The 14,724-nt window shown below is 48.8% G+C and overlaps 1 protein-coding gene and 1 long non-coding RNA gene across 2 annotated transcripts in view; one reads left to right on the forward strand and one right to left on the reverse strand.

The window, feature by feature from the left end:
- The window catches only part of KREMEN2 (kringle containing transmembrane protein 2), a 33,578-nt gene extending 31,025 nt beyond the window's left edge, over positions 1 to 2,553 (reverse strand). Inside the window, exon 1 of the mRNA XM_020810575.3 lies at positions 1,810 to 2,553. Within this exon, the coding sequence (XP_020666234.2) occupies positions 1,810 to 1,876 (67 nt within the window). The 5' untranslated portion in view covers positions 1,877 to 2,553. The remainder of the gene's footprint in view (positions 1 to 1,809) is intronic.
- On the forward strand, positions 2,545 to 14,131 carry LOC140708487 (uncharacterized). The gene is made up of 2 exons (XR_012088699.2): positions 2,545 to 2,824; positions 4,008 to 14,131. It is a non-coding gene; the product is annotated as an uncharacterized LOC140708487 (long non-coding RNA).
- The last annotated feature ends 593 nt before the right edge of the window (positions 14,132 to 14,724 follow it).

Raw genomic sequence — 14,724 nt, forward strand, 5'->3', positions numbered from 1 at the left:
TACCCTTGCTTTGATGAAGCTTTATGTACACATCTCTGAAATGATGGTTTGCCCACATCTCATTCTTTCCTCTTTTTTCCCCCTCACGTTCCTTTTGTGCCTGTTTTTAAACTGTAAGCCCCTTGGGGCAGGGATCTTCCTTCCCATTCTTTGTATAGTCCTATGTACACTGATGGCCTGATGATGGTGATAAAAAGTAATAACACTAATAAAATATAAATAACACTAGCACATTATTATGATCATTATCATTATTCTGACTCATCAAGCTTCTAACCTACCAAGTTTCTAAACACACACACACACACACACACACACACACACACACACACACAAGCATCCTGACGCTCTTTTCTGATGCCAACGAAAAAAAAAGTCACATTTGTTGAGAGGTGACTCTACTCCTCCTTTCCCATTGGCATAAAGCTTGGCCTAAATTGTCAAGCTGATAAATATCTAAGAAAAAAAAATTCAATTTGGGATGCAGGGTGGGAAGGTCTCATTGTGCGAGAGCATCTCTTGCTATGGGGTGGGGGTGGGAGAGGCGTCCCTCCACTGCATCAGCAACAGCAGCTTTGCAGCCTGCAACCTCTCTCCCTGATTTTAACCCAGCCCAACCCTGTAGAGCCAGTTCCTGGCACTTGGGATTCCCATCTGACAGGTCTCTTGGAAAGCAGCCAAGCATGTCTGGGGAGACAAGATGCTGTCTGGGCTAGGAAAAGTTGTGGGGGAAACTGATTTCTGTGCATGCATGGTGGGGGGAAGTTGAACCCATCGCTCTCCTTTTCATTCTCCTTCTGAGCCAGAAAAAGTTCATTTTTATACAACTACTCCCAGAATCTCCTGCCACCAGATTTCTCCCCCCCCCCCAAATGTGTTATGGCCATGCTAGGGGGTTATGGGAACTGTAGTCCAAACAGGCACCTTTTCCAAGCAATTCACTCTCTCTTTCTCTCCTCCATCCTTCAGCCCCTCCAGGGTCTGCTGCTTGGGTTCTGCAGCTGTCTAAGAAGAACTGTGTGTGAAATTAGCTGGGCTCCATCTGTCTGCCATCAGGCTGGGGACAGGTGGCCGCATAAGTGTGGTAGTTGAATATATATATTGAGGCTGGGGGCTTGTCAGGCCAAGCAGTGGCATGAAGGGAAGGAAGGGGGGGAAGGAGGTGGACGGGGGGGGGGGGGGGTCCTGCCAAGCCAAGGTTGAGAAAAGAAGTGCCTGATGAGAAAGTGGCTCAATAGCTGGAAGGGGCCAACTCTTCCCTCTTGTTGCCTCTTTTTAGGCTTCCTGAGGCTCTCTCCCCACACCTGGGCTGCAGGAGGTATTCACACCCTACATCCCTTCCATGTCACCCCAAACCTCATTGCCTTCTTCCTGCCGAGGGATCTGTACCACACAACAGCATGTGGTGGACACCTCCATTGTGTAGCCTTGGTCCATCCCCACCCCTTCTTTCTCCTTCTGCCTGGCCTACCTTGCAGGGTGTCAGTGAGGAAAAAATGGGAAGGAGGGCAAGCCATGTACTGGTAGTCAGTAGTCACTGGCAGGAAGGGGCGGCATGAATGTAATTAAGTATTGGAAAGGGGGAATTCCACACAATAAAGGAGGCATACAAACACACACACACACACACACACACACACACACACACACACACACACACACACACACTCCTGTTCCTTGGATCCACTCACCTCTCTCTCTCTCTCTCTTTCACACACACACACACACACACACACACACACACACACACACACACACACACACACACACACACACACACACACACTCCTGTTCCTTGGATTCACTCACCTGCCCTCTGCAGAGCCCGCGATCCTCGAAGGAGTACCAAGAGGAGGCCCCAAACTGCGCAGGGCATCTCTGGACGGAGTCACCCCTCTGTCTGGGGCCCCGAGGCTGCCCCACAACTGGAGGGCGCCGGAACAGCCAGGGTACCCCCCAAGCTCAGGCTGTGCTGGGAGGTTGGAGGAGGAGGAGGAGGAGGAGGAGGCGAGTGCTGGTCGGTCAGTCCCTCTGAGCTGTCACAGCGACCATCAAGGGAAGGACCTCAAAAGGCTCCCTCTGTGCTGACAGTGGGGCGTGGAAGGATCCGGGCGCTCTCCGGGATCCCGAGGACGGCTGAGGAAGGACGGTGGCGATCAGTGGAATCTTCTCGTGCTTCTCTTCCCGATCCCAGGGAGGTGCTGTCAGGGGAGGGGCGCGTGTGGCTCCTGGACGGCCTTGAGCTGGGTGCCCAATTTAGGACCCCCTGGCCCCGCGCGGGGATCCCCAAAGGACGCCGCTGGAGTCCGGGAGCGGGCTCTGTCCAGTCTTGTAGCCCGAAGGGCCAGCAGTCCGAGCGCATCGGAAAGCCGAGCGACCTGTAGGGTGCAAGTCTCCGACGAGGGCCGACTCCCCGGCTTCCCTTGCGCCAGGTCCCGAGCTCCCCGGAAGCTTTGGGATCCAGTGGGTTCTGGTTGCGGGAGGAGGAGGAGGAGATTACGCCCTCCCCCGACAGTCGTCTGGCTGGACGCGCTGTGCCCGGTGGAGAGAGATCTGGCGGGCTTCACAGCTTCCGAGCCCAAGCGTCACAGCTCTTGAATCTGGTAGATCTCTTGCCAGGAGGGTGATGTTTGTGGATCCCTCTCTCTCTCTCTCTCCTCCCCACTCCGCCTTTCTTGTCTCTCAGCCAATCCCTTCGTGGGGCGCCCCCCCCGCCCTTCTCGTGTGAATCCGGAGTAGCTTCGGATTCCCTCCGGAGGGAGGTAGTGGTCCAGAACTGGCGTGGCTCAGGGCGCGTCCCCGCCAGGTGTCATATCTTCGTCAGGTAGGCGGCCACCAGACCCTTCCCCAATAAGTGGGGGAGATTCTCGCTCGGGGTCTTTGGGGCGGTGGGGCATTCAGGGGATCCGTCCGTCCACCCCCCCAGCCCACCCCACCCCGCAGCCCCGCCTCCGGGAGATCTGGAGTTAGCAGGCAGAGGGCCAATCGGAAAGGGAAGCGTTACCGGCGCGCTTGAGCTGGGGGCTTCCCTCTCCGGATCGACAGTCGTTCAAGCCGCCCGAACCTTTGGGGGACACGGGAGGAGCAGCCGGAGTCCCACCCCAGCCGCCCCCTCGGTGCGCCGCCACCTGCGGCACCCCTGCAGTCCCAGCGGGGACCCCTCTCGGCCCTCTCGGCTCGGAGACGGCTCGACGGGGCCAGTCCTTGCTGGGGCGGCTGGTCGTGCCCCCGCCGCCGCCGCCGCCGCCGCCGCGCTCGGTGCTGCTCGCCGTCCGCCTGCCCCCCTCCCGCCCCAGCTCGCTCCCTTGGCAGCCGGAGGCAGAAGGGAAGGCGGCTCCCCCGCCATCCCCACCCCACTCCCAGCAGATCTCTCCGCCCCGACCGACGGCCGCCCCTGGGACGGCCCATCCCGAAGGGGGAGGGCAAGAGGGAGGGAGGGAGCGGGAGGAGGAGGAGGAGGAGGCGGCGGCTGCGAGGGTTCGGCTTGCGGCTCGCCCTCGCTCTTTCTTGCTCGCTCGCTCGCTCGCTCTCATCTCCCCGCGCGGCCTTGAAATCCGAGACGGGGCGGGCAAGGCAAAAAGAACGGGACGGAGGAGGAGGAGGAAGGAAGGAGCGAGCCGAGCCAGACACCAGAGGCAGGGCGAGAGCTCGGGAGGGTTGGGGACCCGGTTGGGGGCAAGCGGAGAGACGAAGAAGCGGCTGCCCGGGGGTGGGGGTGGACAATGCCCACTGGGGCTGGGGGTGGCATAGGTCAGGGCCACCCGCGACCGGATCACCTCCATCTCGTTGGCAAAGACACCCCGTCTCTCTCTCTCTCTCTCTCTCTCTCTCTCTCTCTCTCTCTCTCTCTCTCTCTCTGCACGGACTAAGTTATACACCTTGTCACGCACACACACACACAGGCCCCCACGGGAGGAGTCGGGAAGGTGGTGAGGGAGCAGGAGCAGCCCAAGACATTTGGCCGCCTGTCGTGAAAGCAGACTTCCATTCTTTCCATCCTTGCCCAGAGAACCGGAGTCGAGCGTGCCTCTGAGCGCGTGGAAAGTGCCTCTCCCCGTGCGTGCTGGCAGCGAGATCCAAACACATCTGGCGTAGAAAGGAACGAACTCTCGGGCCAGCGGGACTGTTTCCCAAACCACGTTCGTTTCTCCAAACACCACCTCTTCTTTCAGGAACGAAGAACCGCCCAGAAGTCTGGACAGGGTTTAGACTGTTAGTCCGATGGCTAGAACGGGTGTTCACGGGGCCACCGTGACAAAACCAGAGTGAGGATCCAGCAACTATCAAACCGGAGTGTCTCTGAATTATCTGCCTGGCAAACACCCCCCCCCCCCCAATCCGCACTATGAAGGGAATGATCTTAAGGCAGGCCAGAAACCCAGAATTTGTTCCTTTACTTAGAAATACTGTAAAACCTGAGGACTTTGAGTCCTGGGAATTCTTGTTTCACTTTTACCCATTTCCACCAAGATAAACAGTAATTGCTTGCCAGGACATCGCGACAGCCATGACCCCATAATCCCATTAAAAAAAAATGGACATGTGGTGAAACTTGGATTTTGCAAGCACGATTTCAGTTTATTTCATTTTATTCCAAAATCATGAACCTGGGGAATTATTCCTCGCCCAAACAATGTGGGGGCGGCGATGGAGGGGGGGGACGGGACTTCTGTGCAAAGCTTTGAAATGTTGCTTTCTGAAGCCGAACATGCCCCAAATCCCCCCCAGACAACAAGTCCAGTTGTGGACATCCAGATTCAAGTCTACTCTGAGCCATTAAACACGTTGGGCGACCTTGGGTTGGTTATTCTTCTGATCCTGAAATATCTCACAGGATTGTTGTAAGAATAAAGGGGCTGGAGCAGGGGAAGTTAGCTGTACATGCTAGTTTGAGTTCACTGAACTTGACAAACAGTTAGCCAACAAATAAGCACATTGGACACGCTCAAAACAAAATCCATAGTGGGCTGTGGCCAGCATGAACATATTCTAGGCTTGAGCCTGGATGGGATGAAGGGTGTGTTCTCCTGCCCCCATAACTGTCATATGGTCCCGGGGGGGAGGGGTTGAGCTACCACTGAAATGTTGAGGTAGGGTGAGTCTTCCTGTGTAGACCACACAAACTACCTCTATCATAATCCCTTCCTTTCTTTCATCTTCCTGCAATCTTTAACACAGACTCAAAGCACCCACCTTAAAGTATGTATGGGTAGAGAAGATGGGAATCCACCCATGCAGTGCAGACCACAGCCTTCTCCAACCTGGCTAGAGATGATGGGGTTTGTAGGCTAACAGGCTGAATGCCTGCTCCCACATAGATCTACTCAGATCACCCGCACAAGCTAGGAGGTGAGGCTGAGGAGCCTAACGCCAAGGGAGGCCCAGAAGGAAAGGACACGAAACCAGGCCTTCTCGGCGGTGGCTCCTCGCCTCTGGAATAACCTTCCTCTGGTTATTTGTGCAACCCCTATGCTGGGCACTTTTAAGAGTCAACTAAAAACATGGTTGTATGTTCAGGCCTTCCCTCCTGTCAGTATTTAATTCTTTATTTATTTTTTCTTTCATTTATTATTTGTTTTATTATTGTATGTGTTATGGATTGTTTGTAAAATTCTTATGTTTTATCGTATACACCTTATTGGAGGCCGCCCAGAGTGGTCGACCAGACCAGATGGGCGGGATATAAATCAAATAAATAAATAAATAAATAAATAAATAAATGAATGAATGAATGAATGAATGAATGAATGAATACATAAATGAATAAATACATAAATACATAATACATAAATACATAAATACATAAATAACATCTGGAGGTCAACAGGTTGGGCAAAACTGCTTTAGTGGTTGAAGCATAGGATGATGTCTGAAGACTCCTATTCCTGGAATGTGACAGGATGACTTTGGGCCAATCACATACTTCTTTTGAAGATAAAATATGGTGTAGATCAGTGGTTCTTAACGTGGGCAATAATGCCCCCCAGGGGGCGATTTCATTTTTCAGGGGAGCGGTAGAACGAAAAGGGGCGGTGTGGGGGCGCTGGAGCAGAAGGGGGCGGTAGGGGGGCGCTGGAGCAAGCCAAACCTGTGAAGATGGCTGCAGCCTTTTTACAATGTGCATGAATATATATTTTCCTCCAATCTTAATTTAGTTTCAGAGTTTTCATCTTGAAATTTTTAGTTCCTGCATTGCGGTTTGTTTTTATGCCCTTTTAATATTTCTTTTTGAGTCTTAAAATTCGCTTGCAACTAAATCATTAAATGTTACTTTTCGGGGGCATTTCATTTTCTTGGAATTGAATTTTGTTTTCAGGGGTCATTGGATTTAAGTGTCTTAAATAAATAAATAAATAAATAAATAAATAAATAAATAAATAAATAAATAAATAAATAAATAAATAAATAAATAAATAAATAAATAAATAAATAAATAAATAAATAAATAAGATATCATCACCGCGGGGAGGGGGGGCGATGATAGCTTCCTCAATGGCTCAAGGGGGCGTTTCTTTCAAAAAGGTTAAGAACCACTGGTGTAGATTAGGAATGATGGACAGTTCTGTGGTTTAGGAATCTGGCTGTGGAGCCAAGGGTTGGAAGCAAAATGCCCCACTGTTCATCGCCGAAGCACCAGCCTGTGTGGCTTTGGGCAAGCTGCACAATCCCAGGGCACCCCTAGAAGACGTGAATGGTAAACCACTTCTAAGTACTCTCCACCCGAAAAACCCTGAAAACGGTCACTACTCACTATAACTCAGAACTGACTTGACAGCCCAGGATTATGATTATTATGTCTTATCCTGACTAGAGACGAGGAAAAATGACTTAGATCTACCATTTCCAGAATTCCACGAGGATTCTAGCAATTGTGGTCCAAAAGTTACTTTTCCTACCATTTACTCTCAGTTCCCTGGAAGAGGAACATAATAGCAATGGAATAAAGATATAAACCTTCTCTGATTTTATAAAGTGGGTGGGGGAGAGGAGAGGACGCCTAAAAAGTGTTGAGCATCAACTAATAAATCCAGTGTGGTTTGGGAAATGTTGACGCTACAACATTTAAACTGGTTTGAGAAACCAGTTTAACTATTAAGGCTTTCCTTCAAAGGACCTTGAAAACTGTAATCTTGCTGAAAACAGCTCTCTTCAAGCCCCTTAAATTAAAAACACCTTGGCTGTCCCAGGGTTCCCAGAATTCTTTGCTTGGAAGATTGTGGCAGCTCAACAGCATTGAAAACATGTAGCAGTGCCGGTGTTTGTGGGTGAAATTTTGGATGTGGGTCATCGTAGCTAGGCAAACGTTTCCTAGACAAATGCAGGATAGATTGATCTGTCTGTGGCTGGATGAAATCAAGATGTTCGGGCTCTGTATTTATCTAGGCAAGGACATTGCTGGGCAAGATTTAGGGCCCAGTCCAAGAGGATACAGATCTGTGCAAAAAATGTTCATTATGGATCTGTGTTATGCAACATAGCATTTATAGCCAGCAAATTCAGGGTGACTAAGATCAAGCAAGCAGTATGCAATGGGGCCCTCTCTATATTGTTGGAGTGCATCTCCCACTAGCTCTGGCCAATGGTGAAAGTACATGGGAATTGGAGTACAACGACAACTAGAAGGCCACAAATTGTCCACCCATGTTATACATGCCAGATTAGATCAGAGGCCCTGGGAAATACATCTTCCACGAACCTAGTCTTGACAAAACCCCTGCTCATACTAATAGGATGAAACAAGAGCAGCCCAAGGCATTTTGCTGCTTGGTGTGAAAGATAAGACAGTATACACTCCCAAGTCCATAGACAGAAGATGACTAGACTGGCTGCTGAATTCTACTTGAACACTGTTGGTGAGTCCATAGCCCTATTCTGGCATTACTGTATAATTTAAAAGTGGGGAAGGCTGGTACCTTAAGCCCTACGCTTCCAGAATTCCTGATTGCAGACGTGCCGTAAGTGTGTTCAACTGAGCACGGGTGACTGGAGGGGAGGGGATTACATGCACCTCTTCCCCCCCCCCTGCAGTTGTTATAGCCTGCTTGCCTTTGAATCTGTAATGCCTGAATAGGGCTAAAGTCCTGTCCAGCAAACAAAGACAAAAGGCTAACTGGGGGAGCCGAGGCTGCCTGTTTGGCATGCACAGCTCTGTCCTGCAACAGAAGCAAGCAGTCAGCAAAGTAAGGTCCACTGCACCCCAGGGAGTGTGATGCTAAAATACTGCTGTATCTCCTAACATGAGCTCCCTGAGGCAGTCATGTCACTTAGCCAAAGGGCAGACCAGGCCAAGGGCTGCATATTGTGGCTGGTGGCAGGAGTGCCCTTAGAACTGAGCAGCCTCCTCAGGGATGTAAAGGTGTTCAGGTGAGCAAATTGTAAGTAAGGAGTGGGGCAGAAAATAGGGAGAAGAAACAGATTCTTATGGGTTGGGATCAGCCCCAAAAGACTGCAGCTTCTCCTTCTTTCATCTCCTCCTTCTTTCAGGTTCAAAGCTCTCGAGGAGGGGGGCCATGTGAGGGAAGCATTTTCTTGGGGATCAAGGGGGGGATTAAGTGTGATGTGGCTTGCCTTGGTGTCTCTTGGCAGCCAGCGGAGATGGTTGAGGGGGTTTCCGCAAAAAGAGAAGAAGACACCAGCTGGGATTTGGGGCCTGCAGGAACCTGCCTTCTTTGAAGGGGGCTTGGAATCTCCCCCAGGCCTGGTAGAAGAGGAAGGGGCAGAGGTGTGGCCTCAGGTGGTAAGTAGCACATTGGAGGTGGGGGGATCAGAGAGAGAGAGAGAGAATGAGAGAGAATACAAGCATCAATCACGCACTGACTACAAAACTCCTGTGAACACTGAAGCATAGAAAAATGCAGGCTTTGAAACTCCACCAGCTCTCTCATGCATTGAGGGAGGCACTAAAACCTCTCCTTCACACCCATACACTCACAATTCTCATAAACAAAGCTGCCCATGAAATGGAGAGAAAATCAAGACACTCTTAAGAAGTTACTTTTACCTCCCTGGGGACCTTGGAATGGCAAACAAAAAAAAAGATGAAGGTGCCTCTGTGCATGAGCAGAGTGCCTTTCCTTCTTCTGACACCCTGGTATTGGTGCTCACAAGTCTGAATCCCAGCATTTGCCTGTAGCAAATCACCCCATAGAGTCTGGTGCATGAAAAAAATCATGGGACTAAATCTCTCCTAGGGCACAGTTTAGAAAAGTTACAGTATTCTTTTTTGATTACTGCTCCCTGAAATCCACACTTATCATGTGGTTGGGTGATTCTGGAAGTCACAATTCAGAGAAATACAACTTTACTAAGTTCTGCTGCAGGTACATTAAAATATTTGCCACCTCCGACAGACACATGTCTTTTCCCTTGATGGCAACCAGGCTGGTTGCCCTCAGGTGGTGCCCAGTGTGGTTGATGGGATGGAAGGTGGGGCAACCAATGATGAGCATAGCGCAGTGCAAAAATACCCGGGGTAGCCAAAGCTGGGGGAGGGGTCAGCCCCCTGCTTGCTCTCGTGAATTAACCACCACAGTCTGGGTGAGGAGAGGTGTTGTGGGCTTTATACAAATTGAAGCAGAGTTCTGTTGGATCCGCTCATTTATTTTATTTACTTATTTAAAACATTCTCACCCTTCCTCCGATCATCAACTTGTGGAAGGAAAAGCAAAGAAGGGGCCAGCCTAGCCTCTTGTAGAAGACCCTTTCCTGTGTTCCCCCGCCAAATGCTTCTGTACAGGTGGCGGGACTGAGAGAAAGGCCTCACCTGATCATCTGAACGCCCAAGCCAGCCCATAGTGGGAGACACAGTCTTTGAGATAGCTTGGACCCAAGCCATTTAGGTCTTTATAGGTTAAAACCAGCACTTTGAATTATGCCTGGAAATGGATCAGCAGCCAGTGGAGCTGCTGTAACAGGGCGATCATGTGATTCCTGTAACCAGCCCCGGTCGGCCACCTGGCTGCAGCATTTTGGACCTGCTGAAGTTTCCAGACACTTTCCATCGGCAGCCCCATGTAGAGCGTATTACATGGCCAAATCAGGCCCTTGGGTCTACATTCTTGCCCTGTTCTTCTGTGTACTGTATAAGAAGAACGTGGTAGCCAACTTTCTAGGTCCTCAAGCCTGGCTACTTGGCCACTTTTTTCAACTGTTAATACCTGGAACTAAACCTTGTAAGTTTCATAAGCTCAACCACCAAGGCCAGCTCAAGAAATTTTGCTGCTTGATAAAAGAACAAAATAGCATCCTGTTCTCACCCCACATACAAAAGCTTCCTTGGAGTGAGAGTTGAATCTTCCATGGATGGTGATGGGACAGTTTCCTTCAACTGGCTAGGTTGTGGGGCCAATGTTTCATTCTCCAAAAGGAAGGGACAGTGAGCAACTCAAGAGAAGTAACTGTGAGTCTGCAGATGATGCCTCTCATCAGGTGCTTCCTGAAGGTTTATATCTTAGAAAAGGGACATGTATCTGGAAATCAAGGTGGATCTGGAAGTTTTATTCCGACAAGAGTAAAGTTTCTACTCTACTGGTAGAGATTGCTTTGTTCATCATGGAGGTCCAACCTCCAACCCCTGAATTTGCTAGTCTCTTTGTTAGAATTCAGAGCAGTTATGATTTTTTGAACTCCAATTGATTTCAAATTATTAAATTGTATTAAATATTAATATACTGGAGTGCAGTTTTCCAAACATTAAGACTACCTCCAGTGCTTGTGAGTTTTCCTAATTAGTTGGCTAGGATGTACCACTTAATGAGCAGAGGAGAAGGATTCTGACGCATCCTTTCCCCTAGTTGTTTCATTTGCAGCCCATCTGATAACAAATGTTTTCTGGGTGGCATACAAAACAATAAAATGGAAACAACAAGCTAAATCTTGGGTAGGGAATCTCTGGATCTCCAAACATTTTGGATGGCAACTTCTACAAAGCATTAACACTGGCCTTGCTGGAGCTTTTGGGTCATGCTGTAAAATCCAAAATATCTGGTGAGGCAAAGGTTCCCTATCCATCTGTTCTATTCCTTCTTTCCTTGTTAGCTCACGACTGAGATGATTGATGTGTTGTCTTTATAGTCTCTGCTGAGCTTCAGAACACCATTCAGCTTATCACTATTGAAAATGGGCTATTTGTCAAAACGGAGTCATGGACTGAATGAGGACAAATAGGTTGAAACGTAACCCAGACAAGACAGAGGTGCTCTTGGTCAGCTGAAAGGCAGAACAAGGAATAGGGATGCAGCTGGTGATGGATGGGGTTGCACTCCCTCTGAAAAGACAGGTGCACAGCTTGGAGGTGCTCCTGGATTAATCTCCAAGCCTAGATTTTGGTGATAGCCAGGAGTGCATTTGCACAACTAAAATTAGTGCACTAGCTGTGCCTGTTCCTGGAGAGGTCTGATCTGGCTGCACTGGCACATGCCTTAGTTATATCCCAGCTGGATTACCGTAGATGTTCTACGTGGGGCAGCCTTTGAAAAGTGTTCAGAAACTTCAGTGGCTCTGAAATGCTGCAGCCTGATTGTTAACTGGGGCTGATTAAAGGGATCCCATAATCCTCCTGTTACAGCAGCTATGACCCAGTCATAGGATCACCGTAAGAGAAAAACCATTTGACAGCAACAAGAATATATCTTCAGTTGATCCACTGCTTCCATGCCTAAGGTTAATAAGCCTTTCTCCTTGTAGTTTCTGAGCCTCCCAACATTTGACAGATCTGAGATTAGATCCAACATGGCAGTTTTGAAACACCGAGATGCATAGGTACACACCTATCCCGTGTGAGGCGCAGAGACTTTATTACAGCGGCCCAGAGGGGATCTCACAGAAGCTGCTGTGTTCAGTGAAACCCATTTAGGCTACACTCGAACAACTGCCTTCAGATTCCACAGGGGTGGAGAGAGCCGCATTGTGGAGAAGGGACTTTCCCAGGGAATGAACCAGGGTGGGACTGGACAGAGCTGCTCAGCCTGCTTGAAGGAATCGATGCTTCAGGATAGCTCCTCTGAGGTAGGTCTTGGGTAAGTTCCTTTCGCTGGAGAACAAATCTCAGAATCTCCCAGCCTACATGGCCACTGATCATGCTGATGAGGGGATTTTAAGAACCGTAATTAAAGAGGAAGCTGGCTGGATAGCTCAGTGAGTTAGGTATCTGACTTTAGAGTCAGAAGTTGAGAGTTCAGTTCTTCACTGTGTGTCCTGGGAGAAGAGCCATCCTGTGTAGCCTTGGGCAAGCTGCACAGTCCCAGGGCACTCACAGAATAAACCACTACTGAACATTCTATAACCCACTTCTGAACATTCTATAAACCACTTCTGAACGTTCTATAAACCACTTCTGAACGTTCTATAAACCACTTCTGAACATTCTATACCTGGAAAACCCTGAAAAGGGTCACCACAAATCAGAATTCACTTGAGAGCACATGATGATGATGATTAGTTGTTGAAGAAGAAGAAGAAGAAGGGGGAAAGAAAGACAATAAAACCATCTTTCCTCAAGCTCTGGTCTAGATTTAGAACACTCCATCTGAGCTAACAGTTCTGAATTCTGTTTTTAGTGCCAGCCTTTTAAAATGCTAAAGGAGCAAGAGTGTCTCTCAGCATTATAGATGGCATTCCATTTGTCACCTAAACAAACAAACTTCAGTGGGCTGGCCATGTCATCAGGATGTTGTTTGAACTGTTTTCAAAAGTGTATGTCCTACAGAGCAATTGATACAGGTTCTCAGCTGGGTGGTGGACAAAAAGCACGACCCAAGAACACACTGAAAGAATTTACTATTGGCCATGTCAATTGGGAAACCCTTTCCCAAGACCAAATTATCTGATGAAAGGCGGTTACACAAGGGGCTAAAGATTTTGAAATAGAAAAGAATCAAGAATGTGCAAAGAGAGAGAGGAAAGAGAAAGCAAGGATCACAACCCAATGAATCCAGAACAGGCTAACCTTTCCAGATCTAGACTTGCACTGGGTTATCTAGTTCCCTGCATGGCCATCAGTGTACTACTCTTTAACTTTAAATACTCACTTCTTTTTTCCTAAATGATAAATCTCATAGAAATGGACTTCTTCCACAAATGAAGAATGAACTATACAAATACAGTAAAACCAAGCCAGGGCTCTTCAGGTGGAGGGTGGATTGTGGCACTTTTCATCACAGGAGTTAACCATGGAAGCAAACAGATTCCCAAAGTCCTAGCTTCCTCTGTGTTTCCAAAACCAGCAATACATACACTTTCATGGCAAAAATGGTTGGGCAAGGGATACCTTCTCATGCCCATGAATGCCCAATTCAGCATCCTGATAATCCTGTAGGATCACAGGAACCTGTCTTAAAGGTCAGGCCACTAGTTTGTGGAGCTCAGAGTTGTATATTTGAAAAGCACAGCACCTTTGAAGAGCACAGCACCAGGAGTTTCTTTTTCCACCAACTTGGGACTGGACCTTTCATCTTCTGCATGCAAAAAGCTACTGCCCCTTCATTTTTTAAAAAGTCAAGTTCCTAGTCCTTACACAGGGGTGAAGGTGTCTGGGCACATTTGCTGACATTTTGGAATCCAAGCAGAGAAGGGGCAGCTAAACGAGACTGATGATGCCCTGCATGGTTCATGATCATCAGACACTTTCGACATTGCTTTGGCGGCAGCAGCAGGGGTTGGAATCTTGGCTTACGACAAGCCGGACACAGAAGCCCAAATGCTAAATGTTGTCTCAGGGGATGCTATAGCCAAGCTGAAATCTGCACTAGAGTATCGCTTGTGGGTGAATCATGGGATATACAGAGCTAACCTCCCTTCTTTGTGCCATTCCAGAAAGGAGGAGGACAGGAATGAAATTAAGAGTTGGGGGGGGAGCATGGCGGGGAGGGACTGGTTTTGGTGTGTATTTTTTTCTCTCATTCTGGATTGAGCAAGGGGCTTCCCGTTCTGTGCCGGACCACTAGGGAGAAGGCCCTGGGATAGCCAAGATTGTTTTTCCTTTCATGAATAAAGAGACTCGTGTGTGTGTGTGTGTGTGTGTGTGTGTGTGTGTGTGTGTGTGTGTGTGTGTGTGTGTGTGTGTGTGTGTGTGTGTGTGTGTGTGTGTGTGTGTGTGTGTGTGTGTGTGTGTGTGTGTGTGTGTGTGTGTGTGTGTTTGGGAAATTTCCCATTATCCCCACAGCACGTACACCGTTGGTTGCTTGGCCACTCAGTTTCATTGGCAGACGAATTTAGGACAGATTGGTGGCAGGGGGCCAAACCTCCTTCCCACTCCGCCTTTAGCTCACTGGCGGGCTCCGGGATAACTCCAAGCTGCCTGAAGTTAACAGACATGCACTAGTATTTGCAAATAAAATTAAGAAGGAAGAAAGCAACTTTTGAAGCAATGGGTCAGAGCAAAACTTCTCCTTAGCTGACAATGCAAAAGTGAGGACTGGGTCCAGTTCTGTTCTATTGTGGTCTTCAACAGATCTTGGAAAAGTTAGTGTTTTAGTTTGCAACTCCTGGAATCACCCCACTGGCAAGACAGTCCAGGGAATAATTTTACCAAGCCCTGGGCCTCATTCTTCTCATGGGGCTTAACATTCTACAGCCAGCTGGAAATGCTTGTGCCAACCTCAGTGTCTTCATACTTCAGGAAAGTGGGGGAATCACTCATGCAGCTCTTCTAAATCAGAGAGGGAGGAGGACATGGTGTACTTTAGACCAGTGGTTCCCAACCTTGGGTCCCCAGGAGTTCTTGGA

The sequence above is a fragment of the Pogona vitticeps genome, chromosome 6 (assembly GCF_051106095.1).
Source record: "Pogona vitticeps strain Pit_001003342236 chromosome 6, PviZW2.1, whole genome shotgun sequence".
In the NCBI taxonomy this organism is placed as follows: domain Eukaryota; kingdom Metazoa; phylum Chordata; class Lepidosauria; order Squamata; family Agamidae; genus Pogona; species Pogona vitticeps.